Source organism: Lingula anatina, chromosome 4 (genome assembly GCF_051362555.1).
Source record: "Lingula anatina isolate TDL-2025a chromosome 4, LinAna3.0, whole genome shotgun sequence".
Taxonomy (NCBI): Eukaryota; Metazoa; Brachiopoda; class Lingulata; order Lingulida; family Lingulidae; genus Lingula; species Lingula anatina.
Genome location: NC_141770.1, coordinates 20574224 through 20596797, shown reverse-complemented (window position 1 = coordinate 20596797; position 22574 = coordinate 20574224). Strand labels below are relative to the sequence as shown.

At 34.5% G+C, this 22574-nt stretch overlaps 1 protein-coding gene across 3 annotated transcripts in view; it reads left to right on the top strand.

Moving 5' to 3' along the window:
- The first annotated feature begins 282 nt into the window (after window positions 1-282).
- Window positions 283-22574, top strand: part of LOC106155010 (maestro heat-like repeat-containing protein family member 1) — a 28621-nt gene continuing 6329 nt past the window's right edge. The window contains exons 1-35 of one of the 3 annotated variants that reach the window (XM_087011259.1): window positions 283-473; window positions 2033-2178; window positions 2533-2664; window positions 2994-3156; window positions 3596-3694; window positions 4167-4318; window positions 4734-4970; window positions 5873-5951; window positions 6437-6550; window positions 7035-7111; window positions 7274-7396; window positions 7761-7862; window positions 10475-10619; window positions 11008-11048; window positions 11463-11604; window positions 12085-12137; window positions 12355-12462; window positions 12696-12815; window positions 13278-13400; window positions 13700-13858; window positions 14244-14366; window positions 14880-14894; window positions 16115-16194; window positions 16631-16865; window positions 17245-17355; window positions 17789-17927; window positions 18232-18344; window positions 18580-18732; window positions 19070-19224; window positions 19632-19797; window positions 20108-20245; window positions 20540-20619; window positions 20954-21091; window positions 21556-21670; window positions 22044-22190. In XM_087011259.1, coding sequence (XP_086867385.1) covers window positions 416-473; window positions 2033-2178; window positions 2533-2664; window positions 2994-3156; window positions 3596-3694; window positions 4167-4318; window positions 4734-4970; window positions 5873-5951; window positions 6437-6550; window positions 7035-7111; window positions 7274-7396; window positions 7761-7862; window positions 10475-10619; window positions 11008-11048; window positions 11463-11604; window positions 12085-12137; window positions 12355-12462; window positions 12696-12815; window positions 13278-13400; window positions 13700-13858; window positions 14244-14366; window positions 14880-14894; window positions 16115-16194; window positions 16631-16865; window positions 17245-17355; window positions 17789-17927; window positions 18232-18344; window positions 18580-18732; window positions 19070-19224; window positions 19632-19797; window positions 20108-20245; window positions 20540-20619; window positions 20954-21091; window positions 21556-21670; window positions 22044-22190 — 4281 coding nt within the window. In that variant the 5' untranslated portion in view covers window positions 283-415. Of the gene's footprint in view, window positions 474-2032; window positions 2179-2532; window positions 2665-2993; window positions 3157-3595; window positions 3695-4166; window positions 4319-4733; window positions 4971-5872; window positions 5952-6436; window positions 6551-7034; window positions 7112-7273; window positions 7397-7760; window positions 7863-10474; window positions 10620-11007; window positions 11049-11462; window positions 11605-12084; window positions 12138-12354; window positions 12463-12695; window positions 12816-13277; window positions 13401-13699; window positions 13859-14243; window positions 14367-14879; window positions 14919-16114; window positions 16195-16630; window positions 16866-17244; window positions 17356-17788; window positions 17928-18231; window positions 18345-18579; window positions 18733-19069; window positions 19225-19631; window positions 19798-20107; window positions 20246-20539; window positions 20620-20953; window positions 21092-21555; window positions 21671-22043; window positions 22191-22574 lie in introns of all 3 variants that reach the window. The other 2 variants (XM_087011258.1, XM_087011260.1) reach the window with 2 other exon arrangements.

The following is a 22574-nucleotide window of genomic DNA, read 5'->3' as shown; positions in this document are numbered from 1 at the left end:
TACGGTAGGGTTTGGGAATGGTCCCTTGGATTATTTAATATGTGGCCAGGTTTGTGGAAAATCATTACTTTCGTTTATTTATTTATTTATTTATTTATTTTTTTTATTTTTTTGGACGTTTACTATCAGCTTCCAGGTTTTACAGTATTTATCCAAATAGGGCAGCCTGATGTCCGCCCGGGCTCTCGGATGTTATAACAAGGCGAAAGAGGTTTATCTCTAAGATTTCTACCGTACGTCGTTAGAAACATTAAAACTTTTGCCCAATCAAAATTGAGACCACTGATTCACCGCGGAGTTGACCTACTTATCGCCAACATGGAGGTCGTCACATGATTTCTTCCGACTTCATTGCTATGCTCTAATTTGTGCTGACACTCCCGGAAGAAAACACACAGAGGGATTATTATTGTTGATGATCATGCCTGGCCACAGCGAGGGTGGAGTACGGGCGACTGGAGGGCAGGTGGACGGTAAGCTTGTAATGAATACATGTATTTTTAATGCCTTCTCTCCATTCCAAAGACTTGAGCTGAAAGAACGGCCAGTGCCCATACCGCAGCTGCATCTCATGACCGGTACCTTCTCCTGACCGCACTAAAAGTATTTGTGATGCAGGGGACAACAAACTTTACTGTGCATGTCTTTAAGATAATCCGTTTGAGGAGGGGAGTGTTTGTTTTTCACAGCTTTTTCGTGAAGAGGAGTAGAATTTTTATTTTATAAAATCACAATATTGAATATCATCTAAGGAAGTAGATATGAACTAGTAGAACTAGCAGGGGCTGGTCTTACACTACAGCCAGGAACCATACAAATGAGTTAGTCTGACAAAAGAAGGTTGTAGAGATTTATTTTTAATAGCAAGATTATGACTGTTGTAAGTGTCGGCACAGAAGCCACTTGGCTTAGCTACAATTTATTCATGTCAAATTATTGCCATGTATACAACATTGGCACTGTACTAGTATAATAATTAAACAATAGTACAGAAACCACTAGATTATTTTCATCTTTCACTTGTTTTGTAATAAAAACTAATATAAAGCTGGTTTCAATCACAAGTAATAGCAAAAGCTGGTGAGGAATAAATAAAAGAAAAATGAATAAGAAAATAGATGTCACCATGAAAAAAAACCCTTGACAGTGTACAATTAAAGAATTTGTCAACACACTGTAAAAGGCACAAGTTGTGACTTCTGATGATATATATATTTTTAAAAGAATTTGTAACATTTTGTGAAGGACATAATCATCTATTATGATTTGTGAATGAATGACAGTATTACATAATGAAGTTAGATGTACATGGCCTCTGTAATCGAGAAGAATTGGAGGGGGGAGGAGAGGACATGAGTCATGTGATTTAAGTTACTTGTTAATATATGTAATCAGTACTCAAGTGTGCACCTGAAGACAATAGTATCAGGGAATGATTGTCTTCACCACCATAAACTCAGACCATAAACTCATTTTTAAAACTGGCTCATAGTACAAATTAAGTAAGTCTTGAATAATTGAGTAAATAATAGAAATATATCAGTTGAATTTAGGACATATATTGTAGGTCGATAGTTTAAACTAAAGTACATTTTTTTTTTAAATTTTGAACTTGTTTTGCAAGTGAATGAAATAGCATGCCTTTACAAGTACCAAATTTCAGACATCATTAGTAATCTGCTTGATTCTTTTTGGGAGGGGTACCTCAAGGACTTGGAGTATTATTCAAATATTTTCTGTAAACATTTTTTTTGTATTGATCTTACTTTATAAACACTTTTAAAATATATATGTTTGTTAGATATCAATAAATCATTGAATAAATCTTACGAGCCCTACGGACGGATACCTTTTCAGTTTGTATTAATCATGAAATGTTGATACAAATATTTCAGTTATATGGCAGTATGTATGTACATTTTCTTGTGAATCTGTTTTAACCTTAACATGTTAAAATCAAGTTGTTAGTCTAGAAATAAAATTTAAAAATTAAAACATATATTATCTCAAATGATTACCAAACTTATTCTAGAGATGGTGATGGCAATGATAGACTCGGCCTATGATAAAAATGAAGACACACAAGAGATGATAGGATCAGCCCTCCTTGAGTTGGGGAGAAAACAGCCAGCCCTGGTCCTTAGTTCTTGTTATACTTATCTCAAGAAGCATTCCAAGGTATGTTCATAAAGCCATTTATTTATTTATTTTTTTTTACAATTTTTTTTACTACCCGTGTGAGTGTGTTGTAAATATTGTTGCTGTGTTTCTGCTGTTTAGTGAACAGTGTTTTCTTTTCAGAATGAGTTGTAGTGAATACTGTGTATTGCTTCTATAATAATAATAATAATAATAATGATAATAATAATAATAATAATTAATATATCTGTAAATATTGTTGCCATGTTTTTGCTGTCTGGTGTCTTGTTATTTTTATATGTATTTCCACAACCTCCACTAATTAATTATGATTGAAGACCCATTCTACCATGCATCTTTAATATTAATATCAGTGTTCCCTTCTGTTTCCAGCTTAACCACGGCCACAGGGTTGTGATCCTAAATGCCATAGAGAAGATACTGAAAGAGACACTGGATGAACTGAAGGAATCTCTGGCAGCTGATTTGATAGCTCAGGCATCTGAAGAACTCACAGAATCAAAGGTGATATTTTCAAGATAGAATGAGGGCATTGTGTCTTGAAATATATGCATTTTAGGATAAGAATGATTTTCGAGTACACTGGAATTTTAGTCTATATTTTATGTTTATATTTATACACACATGAGCATTGACACTCAAACAAGCGCACACTTGAAAAATAATTTGATATGTAAATTGCATTCAAAAATTTATCATTTTTGGAAGAAATATTGAATGTTTCTAATAATAGTAACATTCTCCAGAAGAGAACCTGACTTTGTAGATAGTCAAATTGGGAATGCACCCTATGAATTGTGATATTCCCTAGCAAAGAACCTGACTATTTCCAGGAAGTGGTGCCAGAGTGGCAGACGGCTGCCAGTGGTGTCCTGGTGGCAGTAGGCAAGAAGTACTGCACCCTTGTCATGGAGAACCTGGTGGCGAAATTCCAGCCTGGAGTGATGCCACATTTCTTTGTTGTACAGACCATGGCTAATCTGGCCACAGCAAACTGTAAGTGCTACTGTGGTCTGATTCTTTGCGTGTTTACTTTGGAAGTCCGGTATTAGATTAAATTTTTTCGCTTATGTGAATAATGACATGAGTTCAGTCTGTCTTAAAGTTAGTTATTATCTTCTAACGAGGAACTGTTTATACCTGCAAACTTTCTTATAGTTTGTTATGTGATATGTAAAGAGTGACACCTGATGTGGATTACAAACATGAACTGTACTTACTACACTTACAAATAGCTGGATTCAAGCCACACCTTCAGTCCATGGTTCTCTTTCTGGAAACCTTAGCTTGTAGGGGCTGTGTGCTGAGCATTCGTGGTGAACTTAAACTAAACTCTGACTTTGTGATGAAAAAATTATACATTGGATATCTTTACTGTTTCAACATAAAATTATCTTTGAAATACTGCATATTTTTCTCTCTCGTTATTTTGTAGCATTTGGAATTGTGCCTTTCTTGAATGTAGTCTTGGGGACAATGCTCCCTCTGCTGGGCATGGCCAAACATGACAACATGAAGTGGGTATTCTCCTCAGGTAGGAATTTTTATTTTCAAATAGACTGCAATTTAAGTAATTTGACCATATGCCATTGTTCCTCTTCTGATGTCATTAACTGACGGGATTTTTGTTGAATCAGCCAGATAAAGTTTTTGAAAATTTGTGTGAAAAGCATTGAATTTACGGTTGCTCTTGTAAGTGTGTGTAATATGAATGGAAGAAGAACCATGACTTGTAACAAACAAAACAATCTGAGTTATGAAGGCACAGTGTTTATATGTCATTATTTCAGAGTATATGTGTGCCAGTCAATAATAATTTTGCAGATTTCATAGTTTTCAGTTTTTTGCCTTAATTGCGTTTTTTTCTGATGAAATTTGTACACAAGTCATGTGTTTTCCAGCTATGGGAGATTCAGTGAGGCCATATTGGACTACGTTGTCTTTTGTTTTTTGCCTCAATTGCATCTTTTCTGATGAAATTTGTACACATGTCATGTGATTTCCAGCTCTGGGAAAATTCAGTGAGGCCATATTGGACTATGTTGTCAATATTGAGAAGGCCCCTGATCCTAATGTGAAGAAGGAAGCCTTTGCTGGAGAGATATACTCTGCCTATGACATACTTTTTAATGTGTGGTTACAGTCCAAGGAGGCTAAGGTAGGTTTTTGAATGATTAGCTACTATAGTAACTGTAATAATTCTAGATAACTTATATAATTTTGCATGATGTTTTGTCATTATCATCATCAGCATCATTATTGATTTCACTTAGATGAGAATTCAAGCCAGTCTTACTGAATCTTAACCAGATAAAACACTTGACTTTTAAATATTTTAGCTTTTTTATTTCTACACAAAATTGTTGTGAAACACGTTTGACTTTTTTTTTTTAATAAGGAGGGTAACATTAATAAATTCTTATTTTGAAACTCAGAGTGAGCATTTTTATTTTGATTTTAAGGGTAATGCCTAATAATGTAGTACATTAGACTTTTTAGTACTTTAAGCATATGCTTTTAAAATGCTTTATTTTAAAAAAATCTGTTTAATTGTACCTTTTTTTACTACCCAGCTCCGTCTTGCCATTGTTGATGCCTTGGGCAACATGGCGCACATCATGAGTCGCGAAAACTTGGAGGAGCAGTTACCACGACTCATCTCTGGCATTTTGAACCTGTACAAAAAGCATGCCGCGGAGTCCTTTCACATAACACAGGGTCTCTGCATGGTGCTGGATGCGGCGGTGCAGGGCGAGTGCACCATACTGGAACCACATTTGGACTTGGTGCTAAATAATCTGTTTACTCAGGTATGCTATTTCATACCTGTAATAAATGGAATGGTCCAGAGACCAGTTTCACAAAAGAAGTTAAGATTGAAAATAGGTGTGAATTTTAAGACTCAAAATTTACTCTTACCACCCTTTTGTTTTGTCTACTCCATGGTATGTTTTTGCTTTTTCATACTGCAGTAATGTTACTTCATTACAAAATGATATTGTGAGTAATGCATATTAGGACATGGGCATTTTATTTCATATAAAATCTGCTGAACTGTTACTTACTGAACTGTACCATACCCTTTGATAAGGGATCTCTTACTCATATTTTATGAATCCAGTTTAAATAGTTTTTTTCATTCAGTTGAATGGTATATCAATTGTTTCATTATATGTCCTCCTTTGTGTGCTGAATATTTACCATCAGTACTATGATTATGATATACCATTAAGTGATAACAAGGTGAAAAATTATCTTCCAGGTTATCTGTCATTCTAACCTATCGTTTTGCAATCTCTTGTATTGTTTTGTTTTTGCTTTTTATTCCCATGATTCCTATTTTTTTGATATTAACCATATTATTTTTATTTACTCTAAATTTTTACATTTAGAGAAACAAAAAATATTATGTGTACAAATCAAACGTAGTGAGTGATAAGATAATAGTTACAAAATAATTCTAGGCTTGGTATTTTAATATTAAGATACTATGGTATATTTTACACTATTGGAGAATAGATTTAATTTCAGATTTAATATAATTTGTTATATAAAATAAAACATAAATTAGCATTAAGTTCAAATTGAAAAGCATATGGAAATATTTTATGTTGTTAAGAAAAAATTATTTGTTAGGATTTGAAGTCATTTATTGTAAGAAGATAAAAAAGAGGGTATTTAAGTCTAATTGACATTTTTATGACATTTTCAGGCCTGTAGCCTTCCAGATTTTAATGTCCCAGGATCTATCAAAAACCACAATGAGGTACTAAGGTGCTTCTCTGTAATTGGTAAGTTAAGTAATGACAACATTATGTCACACTTCATATTGGTTGCAAAACAAACAATATGCTAATACTTCCTTGGATACATTCCTTAAAAATTATACCCAAAGCTCTATACATGACCACATGATTGAAAGACCTTTTTCAGTAATGATTTATGACCCAGGTCAGAAATTTGAAATAAAATTACTTGTTTATCTAACACTGTTATAATTGACTACAATAAGATAACTTATATGAAGAAGGAGAACATGTAACACAACATCACAATGTTACAGATATAACAAGTGCATCTCTGTACGTTCAATCTGTACATTTCCAGCCAACATATTTACAATGGAAAATTCACAAAAGCTAGACAATTGTAAGAAGAAAACAGATAACTTAAGGTCTGCTTTCTTAATTCTACAGTATTTTCAGACGAAACTTCATAAATCTAGGCTATTCGGTTAACAGTGAATATAGATAAATTTTCAGCATTTTTTTTATAGCCACTGCTTTCTCAGACAGACTGGTGGGTTACCTACTGACAAAGTTGGAGACAAGCAATGAAAGAACCAAGATTGCCACACTGATTATTTTCAAACAGCTCATCAATACTGGAGGTAGGGATGAATAAGTCTATATTGTGTTTATGCTAAGGCATTTATATCTTTATAAAGCACAAAAAGTTTCCCCCTAAACAGCCAACTAGCCTTTTAAGTTTACTTTAAGGCTTTCAAAAACAGTTGACAAATTTATTAAATGAGAACTTCTTTTCAAGTCCAGTGTCATCATCACTGTGCAATTAGCTCTTTGTATTCCCACAATTTAAGACATTATTTCACTGCCATTGGTTATGAAAGATTAATAGGTAGCAAGTAATAATATGTTGATTCAGTTTTTGCTACAGTTTGAAACACAACAGATTTGCTTACTGTCATTGATGACAAGTTAGAGTTGAACTCACAAATGACACTTTGTTTTGCTGCAAATTTATACACAGTACAACTTTGTTTGCTTTCACTGTTCATATTTACACATATGATTGTACTTATAACAACATGTTTATCAAAATATCTTACTGTTAAATGAATACTTTGTCTCCAGGAGAGGCTATGGAGAATAAGAAAGCTCTTATTGTGTCTGGATTGAAAGGATTGGCACTGAATGAAACTAACAACAAGGTAAATGCATACATGCTGAATGTTTACAGATTGGTAAAATTATGTAGATTGTTTGTTAAAAGTGAAGATAAGCTCATATTGAAAATCATGATGTGTATAGGTAATATTTATAATTAGTTTTAGTTTTTTAGTGAACTATTTGTTATGTGTATTATTTCTCAGGTGAAGAAAGTGATAGCCCAGGTGGTCAGTGCTATGGCTCATCATGGCCACCTGGAGGAGGAAGGTGGACAGTTGATGGTTGACTTTGTCATCAGACAGTGCTCTTTACCAGACGATACAAAAGTAGGCCCTGTTTTGCAAATAGACAGTAAAGTACTGTTTTATACTTAACAGAGAAATGCACCATAAGCTGATTCTCATAATGATTATCAGTTAGATTGGTAAAATAGGGCTATGTCAGAATTTTTTGGTTGTTCCGTATATTTACCCCCTTGAAATTGGCTTATCTAATTTGAAATACAAATGGTACAATATAAAGACTAAACAGATAAATTACAATACTGGTTATTGTTGTATTATTTTTAAATCATTATTTATTTCTCATGTCAGGTTATTTCTCAGATCAGATAACATGCAAAAGGATCAATAAGAATAAATGTTATTGCTGCAATATGTCTATTATATAATTTTTTCATTTATTTGACAGACCAGGTCCAATGACCCGGAATATGTGAGCAACTGGGCCCTGAGGAAGATGTGTGAGAATGTGCTGCATCTAATTACTACCACAATAGAGGGAATAGATGTAGTAAGTGGACATGTGTCTTTACACTCAGAGATGCATTCTACAGATAGAAGAATTAGCACAAATAGGAATTCAAACAATCTAAGATTGATTAATATGAATATTACAGGTGCTCAGTGTAAACTTGTTTGACTTCAAGCATGAAAGAATTTTTAAAAAATTGAAGCCATATTAAGTCACTGCAGATAAAATTGTATTAAAGAACCCTGATTTTATTTTTATGTATTATTGTACCACCAGCGTTAGCGCTGGCGGTACACATGGTTTCGGTCCCGTCCGGATCGTTCCGCCGGCTCCGCCGGCTCCGCCGGCTCCGTTGGCTCCGCCGGACGGCTACCGTTACCGCTTCTCCTCCTAGACGGTAAGGGCCCCCGTACCCATCTCATGGATTTAGGTCACCTATAATCTCAACTCGTTCCACGTAAAATTTGGGCTTTGTCGGTATTGGGGTCTGGGTGTGGCACTCATTGCAATGCACCCTTGTCTAAAAATGGCAAAATTAAATGCTAATTATCTACCCTACGGAAGGAGTTATGGGAAAAATTTCTATAGACGGCTTTCCAAAAGTCATATGTGTAGATTTCAAATATACCCTTGGATTTGACCTTTGACCTTTACTTCAAGGTCAAATGGGCCAAAATTTTCAAAAAAATGAAATTTTTTACGAAAAAAAATTTTTTTGCCCTGTTATTCAGACACCACACAGACTTAACCAATAATATTATTGGAAGGTGTTACCCTTCAGGTCATCTTTCATCTCCATGAATTTGGGGTCAATCGGTGCATTTTCACGGGAGTAGCGGCCATAAGATACCGAAACTGAAAACTGTCTCTAATTCGGGAACCGTTAATGCTAGAGACCCATTCTTTATTGCATTTTGTAGAGCATGTAAAGCCCAACACTGGAGGTGGTCTCGGTATTTTTGTATTCCATACAGTTTTCGAGTTACGCTGTATCAAAAAGTACATATTGGTGGTAAAAGCAAAATGTGCAGTACGGTAATGGATAATAAATTTTGAACTCTGGAAAAATAAAACATAAGGCTTGGCAAAGCAGACAACTTGTGTTCAAAAATGACATTATTTCATCAAATTTGAACTTCTGAAACTTCAGAGCACCTCCTATTTCAAGAATTTTGACCAAAATGACATTTTTTTTTATTTTAATTAATTTTTTCTGTACGAAATTTAAGGCACATTATGGTAACTCCAAAATTATAACATTTAGTCCCTTATATCTCCAAAACTGGCAGAGATAGGTCCATAGTTACTATTGAACTTGAATAGGAAGTCATATACTGGCAATCTTACTATGACCTTGAAAGTGACCTTTGACCTACTTTTCACCATGAACTGAACTTTGCAAATTTTTCTTCCCTTTTATCTCCAAAACTGGCAGAGATAGGTCCATAGTTACTATTGAAGTTGAATAGGAAGTCATATACTGGCAATCTTACTATGACCTTGAAAGTGACCTTTGACCTACTTTTCACCATAAACTGAACTTTGCAATATTTGCTTCCCTTTTATCTCCAAAACTGGCAGAGATAGGTCCATAGTTACTATTGAACTTGAATAGGAAGTCATATACTGGCAATCTAAATGTGACCTTAAAATTGACCTTTGACCTACTTTACACCATGAACTGAATTTTGCAAATTTTGCTTTCCTTTTATCTCCAAAACTGGCTGAGATAGGTCCGTAGTTACTATTGAACTTGAATAGGAAGTCATATACTGGCAATCTAAATGTGACCTTAAAATTGACCTTTGACCTACTTTACACCATGAACTGAATTTTGCAAATTTTGCTTTCCTTTTATCTCCAAAACTGGCTGAGATAGGTCCGTAGTTACTATTGAACTTGAATAGGAAGTCATATACTGGCATTATAAATGTGACCTCAAAATTGACCTTTGACCTACTTTTCACCATGAACTGAACTTTGCAAATTTTGCTTTCCTTTTATCTCCAAAACTGGCAGAGATAGGTCCATAGTTACTATTGAACTTGAAAAGGAAGTCATATACTGGCAATCTAAATGTGACCTTAAAATTGACCTTTGACCTACTTTACACCATAAACTGAATTTTGCAAATTTTGCTTTCCTTTTATCTCCAAAACTGGCTGAGATAGGTCCGTAGTTACTATTGAACTTGAATAGGAAGTCATATACTGGCATTATAAATGTGACATTAAAATTGACCTTTGTCCTACTTTTCACCATGAACTGAACTCTGCTAATTTCTTTCTCTTTTAACTTCAAACTTGACAGAGATAGGTCCATAGTTACTCTTGAACTTGAATAGGAAGTCATATACTGGCAATTTACTGTGACCTTGAAATTGACCCTTGACCTACCTTACGAAGAACTTAAATTTGATTGTACCATATATATTTTTTGCAATAGTTTAAAAATTCTTGTTGATTGCATTTTTACAGCTTGTCAAGCACAAAACTGGTGGCTATGTCCCTTATTTTGTATATGTGGGGGTCTATACGAATGCGCTTGCTCCAGCTGGTGGTACAATATTCGGAGGCGGTATCGCCTCTCTGATCCTCTAGTTTTGTATTAAAGAAGCACTATTTATGATTTGCTGTGCGTCTAACCACCAGGTTCTGTGGCCATATCTCCTGGAATTTCTTCTCCCAGTTCAGCACACAGATGCCATGGGAGTCATTTGTAAGAATGTTGCTTTCTTGGCCAGCCAGAAAAGAGAAAATAATGACGAAGACTACGTGATTGACTTTGAGGATAAAGGTATACTAATTTTTGTTATATCTTGACAGGCCCATAGCCGGGGGGGGGGGGGGGGGGGGGGAGGTTGCTGGGAAAAAGGTCCACTTTGGGTAAAATTTGATCTAAGTACATGAAGTTTTTATGGAAAAATGTCCACTTTTTCAGAAAAAGAACCCCCCTTTTGAAATTGCTGGCTACAGGCCTGCTTGACATGTGTAGCAGTTGCTTTTTCCAAAGCTTAGCCATGATATTTATCTGACATAAACTTATAAGGTTCTACAAAAATATGATCAGCATTTTTGTCATTCTTTTTATTAAAAACTCAATATGCATGTTTTGGTGTCTCTGATTACTGGAACAAGCAGTAAAAATTTAAGAATTGTTGTATATGTTTCTTTTTCTTTCCCAGCCAATGTTCCCAAACCAACAGCTATGATTGCGAGATTAATTGTAAGTAGCATGCTGTAGCAACTGACACATTGTTAAAAGTACAGATATCCTTGAGCCTGTTTCATAAATATATCAGTTTCTGAGCTTTACTTATTCTGTTAAACTCAAATAGGTTTGTTAACGTGACACAATGATACAGGTGACATCATTTTTAGTGGAAATGTGTGTCAAAATGTTGAGAATTTGGTTTGAAGGCAAAGTTTTATCAGTTAAATGTGAGAAAAAAGAGATCAGTAGCCTGAGTGTACAATTTTTGCGAAAAGAAATTTGGGTGGAAAAATCCTTTAAGTTGGCAGCTTAACCTAAAACCTGATTGATGACTTAGAACTCTTTGTAAATAAAACAGGGCAGAAGACTACCAAGTAATGACGGATTGTTTAAATGAATCCTTTACCTTATACATTATCATGACAGGTGCTTGCTGGTAGACCCACTAATGGAGGCAATAGGGGACTCCATGTCCTACAGGCCATGCAGGGACTGTCACCCAATCTTAATGAGGGTCTGGTGGAACTGTGGGACACTGTTATACCAAAACTAGTCCAGTATTTAGAAGGTAAGTAGCAGTGTGGGCTGTAAGGAAAACACATAATATGATCTTTCAGGAGCTTGTGGTCAGTTTGATGGTAGAAGGTTAACAACAGTTTGATCTGCAAGAAAACCTTTTATGTGGAAACAAATATTGATCTTGCTCAAGAAATTAAAACAAAATGTATTTTGATTTACTGTAGTTCTGGCTTAATCCTTAGTTGGCCACAAGGATAAAGAATCTGTTGGACTAAAACATTACCTTATCTATTTTTTCTTTATACCAAACAGACACAATATTTTATCTAAGTACACTACTGCTGATCATGATATATTTTGTGTCAAAGAAGAACAAAATCCTTTGTCCTAAAGTTGAGACCAAATTTTGTGAAAATATAAACATTGTGCAAAATTTGAAAAGGACAATATTTTACCTGAAGGTGAGATATCACAAATGATCTTAAATCTAACAACTGAGATTATAAGTGTTCTGTTTATTTCCTCTCAGGTGCAGAAGATGAGAAATGGAACCAAAAGAATTGGGAAGATTTGGCACTCAAGGTAATTGCCATCTGCCAGAGGTTTATTTGCAGCTTAGATATTTGTAACTTAAAAAATTGAGACACTGCCATTAAATCTGTCTTAGCACTCCTGTACTCCAAGTATAAATGTTATAAGCTACAAATTATTTTTAAATTTTCATTTTTTTTTAAGTTAAAACACATAATAACAGTAATGCTAATTTGTTAGTGAAATTGATAATTTTTGATGATTTTAGATGTTGTCCAAATCCCTGGATGAAGTCAATGATGAGGACTGGATAGAGGAGTTGGGAGCAGTTATGGGAGAGCAAATACCGCTATATACCAACTATCCTGAGGAGAAGGTACATAATTATTTTAAGAAAAGGCATAGTAATATAATCAAACCTGAACATTGTATCAGCATTCTGAACTTTCCCAAGTCATATACACATAAGACGTCATGTATATAATGATTCAGTAGTGTAAAATTCATGAGATTTTTGTAATACTTGCAAAGAGCCATTTTCTTTCATTAATAAAATTATTACTGTTGCAGTACTGAAGAACGATCACTTTGTTTTAAATTTGTTTTCAGAACTTCATCTTTAAATGTATTGGTATTATCATGAGAAAGTCGACTAAGAAAGACTTTGTCAACAAGCATCTGACTGTTCTCTTCAATAGTGTTAACCACACTCACCAGGTGGAGAGAGAAGTGAGTATTAACTTAGTTTTCGAGAAAGGCAAGGCATTAGGAATTGTATTAAAATATACATAAAATATATAACAGAATATAATTATATGAATTTGTTATGATAATGTTATTGATAATGTAGAGATAGATATAAAGGGTCTGGCAAAAAAAATAAAGTATATGCTGATTTCTTTATGTTATTGAAATATTAAGTGAACTTGTAGAAATGTGTTGGACATACACTCACTCTCCGATATTGATATAAGGGTATATAATTAATGTTTCGGCTTCTGAGATGTCTACATTTATGCAATCAAATCATTATGTAATCTTTTAGAAATGTTCTGACTGTTACTGCTATTATTAACTTGTGAATTATCTTCACTTCTAAAAGGTGACCATAAAACAGAAGTTTTCCATGAATTCTCATTTAGAACTACCTCAAATAATTTGATCTTATACTTCAGTTTTTAAAATTTTTAGGGGGTGGCCATTGCATTTGGATTTGCTGCATCTTCTCACTTGGACAGTGTGCTGACAAAACTGGAGAGTGTTGCCAAAAATGAAATGACCAAAAAATCATCTGGATTTCTTGGTTTCTTGAAGGTATCAGTCTAAGACATTATTTATTTGATTGTTCTGTGTGTGTGCAGGTATGAATGAATGTGTTTAATTGATTACATAATAGATTTATTTTTAAATTTGTTGTTAGAATAATCTGAAAATGCAATACTGTCACCATTAGAGAAATGATTGTGTTTATGGATACAAATTGCCCCCCCCAAAAAAAAAAGGAAAAAAAAAACGAATCTCTTCCGATAATAAGTTGGTACAAATTAATGGTGACTACATTGATTAACATTTCAAGAATAACCTCTTATTTCTTCACCTGTTGATTTTCACAGGAAAAAGCCACCAGCTCAGATGCAGATTTGGAGAAGATTAAAGCCACCACCATGTTATGTTACGGCTTTGTCACTTTGTATGCCCCGGCCACTCTCATTGTGTCCAGAATAGAGGCTACCATTATGAGGAGTATCACACCTCACTTCTCACATGTCAAGGTAATCTGTCAGTCATGTTGTATGCCTCTGTCAGTCAGACCATATGCCCTGTCCACTCTTTTTTGCATGTTAAAAATGAACATCCTATCATGATGAAAAACTTTTAATTTTTAATTGTAAGAAAATTAGTAATTGAATATTTATGCATTGTAGCTTGTTGTTTCTTTCAGATAGAAATTTTAAAAATACAAGAAAAAGTCTGTTTAATTTTGAGTTATATTTGTAAACTTCAGATCATGATACACATTTGCATCTTTTTTGTTTCAGTGTACTGAGCATAAATTAAAGGATTTATTAGTTTTTCTATAAACTGATCTTTGGATATCATATTTATTTTGCATATCATTCTTATAATATTATTGATAAATATATGTCGTCGTGTCAGGACAACATGGTGAAGCAGAACCTGATCCGTACAGTTGAGTTGATAGGGAAGGCTCTCCACCCAGACCATCTGATGCAGACCCATAGTCTTACCAACAGAGGAGAGCTCCTGGGACACATGCAGGTGAGGAGAGAGAGAGAGAGAGAGAGAGAGAGAGAGAAGGGGGGAGGGAGGGAGGAAGGGTATGTCTCTTTTAATTGGGAATATGGAGATGGAAAGAGATCGGTATACTTCCATCATGAAATATGAAAAGAATAGAAGGTTATGCTTGTGCATTGTGCCAGTAGTAAAGTTTTATTTCAATTTTTTTTGTAAAGGAGAGATTGTCACCAATGCTGAGAAGATTCCAGTCATTTCAATATAAATATGCTTTGCTTCCATAGTTGATATAATTGATAAAACTGTGCTTTGTGATTTGTTTGCAATTTCAAGATTTGAAAGAATAACATCAGTGCAGCTATTTTACCATTGTTTATTGAAAATGATCTTAATGATTAATTTGCAAAAAATGTTCCTGCCATACTGAATTATTGAAGATGAGCTAACTTAAAATAAAGAAGTTCAACTTGATTTTATGTGTGGGCATCTTCATGTCTTGCTTTTATTTTTTGTTCAAAATGATGCAATTATTTGCAGGATCTCTTTGGAAATGTATGGAGACTGGCAGATCTACAGGTCTCCATTTTGTCTGACTAACATGCCTGCACTGTTTATCTGACACATTTACTTCTCTTTAACAAATTAGTACATTTTTCCTTTTGTAGTTTTTTCCTTGTTTGTTTTGACACTAATAATTTTTCTGTCTAAATCTACATGGCAAACAAACATGTTCAATTTTGATATAAATTCCACACATTTAAAATTGCTTTTATATCCACACTTCTTAAATAATCCTCTTTACATTCTAGCAACAGCTTTTACAGTTGATATTAACAGTATTATGTCATAGCAGTAACAGCACATTATCATATGATAATATTAATGACCTATAAAGTAAAGCATAGGTCTTCATGATAAACATGACTTATGAGGGTTATCTGGCATGTGGTCTGCTCTGTTGTTGTCCTGTTTGTGAATTCTCTTATATCATATCAGTATCAGTATTGAATAATATTTAATAAGTGTTAATATAGAGTTGTGTTTCTGTAAATGAACTAGTTGTAGTTAAATGTATGCTTGTATTATATGACAGGCCTGTAGTTTGGGGGGGGGGGAGAGGGTGATTATGGAAAGGACAGCCCTTTGGATGGAAAAGATCCACAGTAAATCACAATTTGAATTAGGTTTTTGCCATTCCTCAAGTTGGGTAATTTAAGGGGGGTGAGAAGGCCCTCTTTTTCAATAAAAGCCCCCCCCCCCTTTTGAAATTGCCGGCTACAGGCCTGTATGAAATATCAGCTGGATAAAAGCAACAAACTTTAAATTTTGATGTCTCACAATTTAAGCACAGTGACTGTGATTTCAAATTGTAAAAGATACTTTATGGTATTACCATACTCGAACACAAATTTTTAACTATTAAGTAGGTGTTGTAACACCCCTGTTGTAATACAAAAGATAATGGTCCGGAGAGGAGTTAGATTTAAAGACCTTCACACTGATAACCATCCTGAGCTAAGAAATTACACACACACCAGTTAATGGTTGTCAACAAGTTAACTGTTTTGAAACAGAGAATGAATTATGCCATCCTTGTGTCAATTTCTAATAATTAATTTTAAACATGTGCTGCATTCTGTCATCTTTGCCACATTGAAGATATGAAGTACTGTGAAACACATGTTGCTTTCAGTCATATTTATCAGTATAAATAGTTTTGAACTCGAGGTGCATTATCTTGTCTTAACTCTGGATCCTCTCATGTATTTCAGGGTTATATGAAAGCAGAGGGCACTGCCCATCTCCCCTCTGAGACCAGGGCACTGGCTATGAATGCCTGCGCCACACTGGTGTATCCTTACACAGTACAGGAGAAGAGATAAAGTTTTAAAAATGATTTTTAAAAGTTAAAACAGTGTTATTTAAAAGTTTTCATTTTGGTAATTGTAAGGCATGAGTTATATTTGAGTGCTTTTATATGTTATTGATTAGAATTAGCATTTACTGATACTTTCATTTGAATTTGATTGATTTGTAATATGCATGCAGCACACTGAGGTATATTTTGCACAGTAATATGATTGCTGTGTATTGAATGATTCATATGAGCTAGCTTCATTTGATAATATGTTGTAAATATAAAATTAAATTGCTGTGAATGGCATTGTTTATTTGAGGGACAGATTTAATCTAATTGTTAGTAGATGGTAACTTTTGAAAAAAAAAGCTGTTTAAATAAATCAGACTTGATTTTGGATATATAAATTCCCTCCTTAACCACCATGCAGTAAATTGGACCCCATTCTCTCTGATGCTGAACTCTTCGATCTTATCAAGACTTCCACAGACTGTGTCTACCCACTGCCATTAGATGGCACCACAGGCAAGAAGGGCAAAGAGGATCCAGACCAGCAGTTAGAGCATGAAGTTTTACTAGAAAGCACCTTGGAAGCCTTGGATGATTTACTAAAAGAAATCCTCTTAAAGAATCTTTCACCTGTAGGCCTGGAGAGCATATTTAAGGTACAGTTCCAGATGGGTACATAATGTATACAATTTATACAGCTTATTCTGACTGAAAACACTAAGTCTGAGTATTGAAATAATAACAAAATTGTTTGTTCTTTTTCTAATCAAAATCTTACATTAAAATTTGAAATTGCTATTATTTCAGGACCCTTTATATTATGTCATTGTGAAGTGCTTGTTCTAAATGTTCATCCTCTAGCAAACTTCTCTTTCATCTAATTTATATTTACTGAACCCTATTATAGTAAAATGTTAAAATAATTAGAAAAAGAATACTACTTAAAAGGAATGCTTAGGGTTGAATATTTGTACTAGTATGTACCTTAATAATGAATTTGAGATCGTCAAGTTAATTTTTTTATGAACAATGTAGCACCTGGTGCCGTGGATGTTGTCTATTCACGAGCATGAACGTCTCCGTGCCATAAGAACAACACATAACCTGCTGCAGTGCTACCTTGAAAAGTTTGAGTTTGGAATGGGGGTAAATGTCTTTTTCTTACTAGAATATTAATGCATTGTTGAGTCAAGAAATAATGCTGAAAACCTTCATGTATAAAGGTATGTTAAATGTTTTATCTTCATGTTTTATTTTAACAAGTAAAGGTCGATGAAGATAACTGAAAATCTTGGAAAATTACTGCAGCAGTTACTGACAGATTTATTCTTTTTTTTTTTATCATAATTTATATATTTAGGAATGTGCTTGTTTATGATCTGCTTCAAAACTTTTAAAACTACTGTAATGATCATCACATTTAACAAATGCTTCATGGTAACAGACTTCATTGTTTAAGGACTGGAATTTATCGCATATATATATAAGGCACACAACACATTATGAAGTATGACCACACCTAATTTAAAGATAAAGAGAGGTCACTACTCACTACTCGGTTCTCCTGTCTCTCATTCAGAGTGGTTCCCCAGTGTTCACAACCCTCCAGCTCCTCCTGGGCCGCCTCATTCCAAGGTGTACTGACAGTGAAGTAGACATCAGGCAGCTGTCCATAGAGACGGTACAGACCACACTCAAGATACAGTTGAGATATGAAGGTATGGAAAATAATACTCTGTCTGAGCTCACCATTAGAGAGAAAATTTTGGTGAAATTATGGGATCATGCTAGCCAAATCAGAAAACTGAATTTAAAAATTGAATTTAAAAAAATCAAATATTAATATATCATTTGGAGATTGCTTTACCTAATCTTGAGGTGTTTTCATTCTGATTGATATTCTAGTGTAATACTGTTCTTAAGGAGAGTAAATCTCACTGCACCCTCATTAAGGCCAAGTGAAACCCAACTTTACATTGTATTATTATTATTATTATTATTATTGTTATTATTATTTGTCAGGAAATCCTCCAGGCCACAAAGACCAGATGGTGGATGCTCTCCCCACACTCAAAGACAGGGTGAAGAAAAATGACCCCAATCTTCTCTTTAGTGTCATCAATGACTTATCAAAGGTAACAGTAGAAATAACTTGATATATGACTAAGGAAAAATACCTGACATTTTAATTTAGAGATGCCAAAATGTTGAAATGAAAAAAAATTGAATATAATTCCAAAATTAGACAACTCTGAAGGAGTTGAATAGGAAAAAAAGATTTATAAGTATTATGTTGAATAAAATATTTTGGGTCATTTACAATAACATTGAATGACTAACAAAAGTAACCACTGACACTTTCATACCTAGGTGCTGGCTAAGAAGGTCCCAAGTGGTCAGTTACAGGGCCTGGTGGACCTCTTAATGCAAGGACTGCTGGACTCTCAGTCCCACAGTTCATCAGGAGCATGTGTGGCCCTTAACAGTTTGTTCAAGTCAAGGGGAGGGGAGCTCCATGAGCAGGTGGGTGGAGTTTGGCCATTATGTGATAATATAATAAGTAGCTGGCACAAACTTACGCCAAAGTAAAGAGAGGCACAGGATGTACAGTGTATATCAAAGTATGAGGCGAAAGTCTTCTGGATTTATCTGGAAATTTGGATAGTAAGGTGTAACAGTTTGTATTAATTTTATACCCCCTGGAACCCTCATATAATCCTTTGTGCCTTTGGCACTTGCATTTTCAGATTTTTTGCCATGTCCACTTTCTTTTCTGTGAGTGTACAGTTTAAAAGAATGATGTTTAGTATACCTTTTGTTTTTACATGTGTATTGAATATTTATATGGCTGTTAATTTAGGTGTCACGCCTGATAAGAGAGTTACATGACAAGCTGGCCTTGATCACGTATCCACAAACACGGACAGGGACCTTACGAGCCATACGAACGCTGGCAACACATCACCTGATTTCTGTAGTCACTGCGCTGCTCAACTTTCGTCTTCCATATGACGAGTAAGTGGGCTGAAATAAACAAACAAATGATTTGATGTGAAGAGTGAAAAAGAGTATCTGAAATATCAGGATGAGTTATTAAGAGAATAAATTCTAAGTCTTTGCTTCTGATGAGGTTTGTTAACTGAATATTTCATATGAAATTCAGTGATCAATCAATGAGAGTAAATAAATTAGATTTGAGGAATGGAAAAAAAGGTTAATTTGAAAATCAGTCAGTGGTAATGTAAAAAAATCAATTTGACTCTGTTACATATAAAAAAGTTCACTTACCAACATATTGGTTAGAAAATACCAAGTTTGATGATTGTTCATTTAACTGTATGTCTTAGAGTAAATAATTGTAAAACCAAGTTGTTCTCATGTGTATAAGAATATAGAAATATACTGGCTTTTTTTCCTTTCAGACACATCGTAGACTGTTGGAAAACCCTGGCACAAGATGCCCAGCTCACAAACAGTATATTTAGCCACATTCTAGAACTTCTGTCAAGGAGCTTGCCCTATGAGGAGAAAGCGTCAAACAATGACAAAGAGGATCCAATAAGGACTGCCTGCCAGCTCCCTCTGGCGGTAAGTTTCATAGTGGGGTTTACTAAGTTAGCTGAACCCCATTTCATGTTTATGTTTAAGTTTTGCCTATTAGAAGATCAGTTTCTTTGAAAAGTACTACTTAAATAGCAAAAAATACTATTAGTGATAATGAAATGCAAATAATTATCATTTTAGCTTTTGATGCCTTGAGTTAACGAATGCTAAATTTTCAAAGCAATTACAATGACATTCTAGCCTGCATGCAGTTGGAAGTTCACTGCTATTTCAAGTAAAAGAAATGACACTGGGGGTTTTACAAGATGACACAAGTATTATTATATCTTTCCAGGCCACATCAGCATTGCATGTGATATTTCAAGTGGAAGAAACAGAGGCTCAAGTGCTGCAAAACTACAACAGATTGTTTGTGTCTTTGTTAATTGAAATATGCTCTATGCTTGATGTACAGCCCCCTAAAGAGAAAAAGGTAAGAAAATATATTGCTTTGCATGGTTTGTCACATTCTTCTTCCTTTGATAGAAAGTGCTAGTCTAGATTGAAATATTGAAAATTTTGTTGAAAATTTAAATGAATATTGTCATTCATGACAGATAGAGTAAATTTGTTGATCCAAATAAAGAAAGAATCTTGTTCTTGGATATAACTCACAGTTAATGATGTTATGGCTAGCAGATAATTACAATTTTTTAATATTTGGAAGGGGCATAAACTTTTTCAATGTATTGTTCAATGATATCATTCACTTTTGATTTATATCCAGGATGATACAAAAGAGGAAACAAAGAGTCCAAGAGGTAAAAAGGGTGCTCAGCCCAAAGAAGTCAAATTGGTGCCCAGCAAGTAAGTTGATTTTGATTACATCAGAAAGTAGATGGTGATTTGATGCAAGCACAGCAGTATTTTGTTCATTGCAACAAAGGCAACATCATATTGAATTCAGATTACTGAAAATTTCAAAGTTGAAATTTATCATGATCTGTTGTCCAAATTTTTTCAACTGTCAAATGTCACACTTAATCAATTACATGTATGCTAAACCAGTCTCCATTCCATAAAATATAACAACATGCTTGTAGTGGACTGAAGCATGTGAAGCCAACTTGCTTGACAATGTATGAACTGTACTGATATTAGAATATTAAAATCATCAATATCTTTACTTTTTCCCATGCAGTATGTGTGTTGAAGCTTTCAAAGGCCTGTTGGAGAGATCTAAAAGTGAGGGTGTCATGGAAGATCTGGATGCTGAGAACACCTGGGAAAATCTTCAAAACAAGGAGACATTCACTGAAGCTGTGACTACACTAGCCAGGTAAAAGATGGATATGAGGTGTTGATTCTGTAAAAATAATTTATAGGATACTACTGTTAATGTTATAGGATGTTACTGTTTATGCAAATAGATTTGCAAAGATTAAGTTATTAAATTCATCTCAGTCAGCATTGCAGAGAAAACAAAGTAATTTTTTATCATTCTGAAGTTCAATTATAGAGGCAAAATGTTGAGAAAGATGGAAAAGGTATATTTCATTCAAGTGCAGGCTATTACCTTCTTTTGTGATGGACATCTTCAGTCAGAAGGGGTTTTTCATGTACCTCCTACATGTATATGATATTGTGTGTTATAAAAATATTGTAGTTCTTAGTGAACTTGCCAAGAGGCCTGCTGAACCATATATATATATATATATATATATATATATATATATATATATATATTGTGTTGAATTTATTTTTAACAGCTGACTTTGTAAAACCCATTTATTTCCTTTCCAGATCTGTGTGTACACACCAGGGGGAGTGTGTGGCCAAGCTAGTCTCCTGTCTGACTCCAGTGTTCACCAGTCTCTATGACCCACAGAGGATAGGGGCTGTAGCTTTTTGTGCTGAGGTATAGAATGCCTTCTCTCTTTCTCTCACTCAAACTAACACACTCTCATACACACACATTCATAGAGGATAGGGGCTGTAGCTTTCTATGCTGATGTGTAGAATGCCCTCTCTCTCTCTCACACACTCAAACTAACCCACTCGCATACACACATTTATAGAGAATAGGGCTGTAGCTTTCTCTGCTGAGACATAAAGCACTCTCTTTTTGTACAAAAGTTATTCAAGCCATGTGTAAAATGCTGAAAAAAGTGTATGCACAGACACTAACAGATTGATAATGCAATTTTAGATGATGAAATTAAAATGGGTGACTGTAAGAATTGTTTTATGAAGTGTCTGAACTCATCAGTTCTGATGATTGCACTTTCCAGCTAATACAGCAACGTTGTGCGGGTGATCTCACCTTAGTGGAACTTCTGATGAACAGCTTACTGGGAAGACTTGTGGACTCGAACCACAAAGTCAGGATGGTCTGTATAAGAGGTCTGGGAAATGTGTCCAGTGTCGGCTCTGAGCAGGTACAAAAATGAGATACTTGTTTGATGATTACAGTCTGTGCCAAAATCATTTTAGGTTACTGGTCATTTGAGACACCTGGATCTAAGAATCTTCGATCCAAAGCAGAAACGGTGGCCAGAAACTGAGCAGTTTTATTAAATTGTACTGGCCTGAATTTATTGTTACTTGCATTTGATGTGGGGCTAAAGTTGATGTCACAGACTGATTATGCTCAATACTTTTTGAGAATTAAAAAGTTTAAAATGTAAACTGGTGTGAATTTTTCTATCAAGATAATTTTGTAAATTTAAGTGGATGGACCAGGACCTGGTGTCATAAATGCTGGATAACACTGTCCTATGGATGATTTCTTACCACTAAAGACCAATATCAGAGGCCAAAAA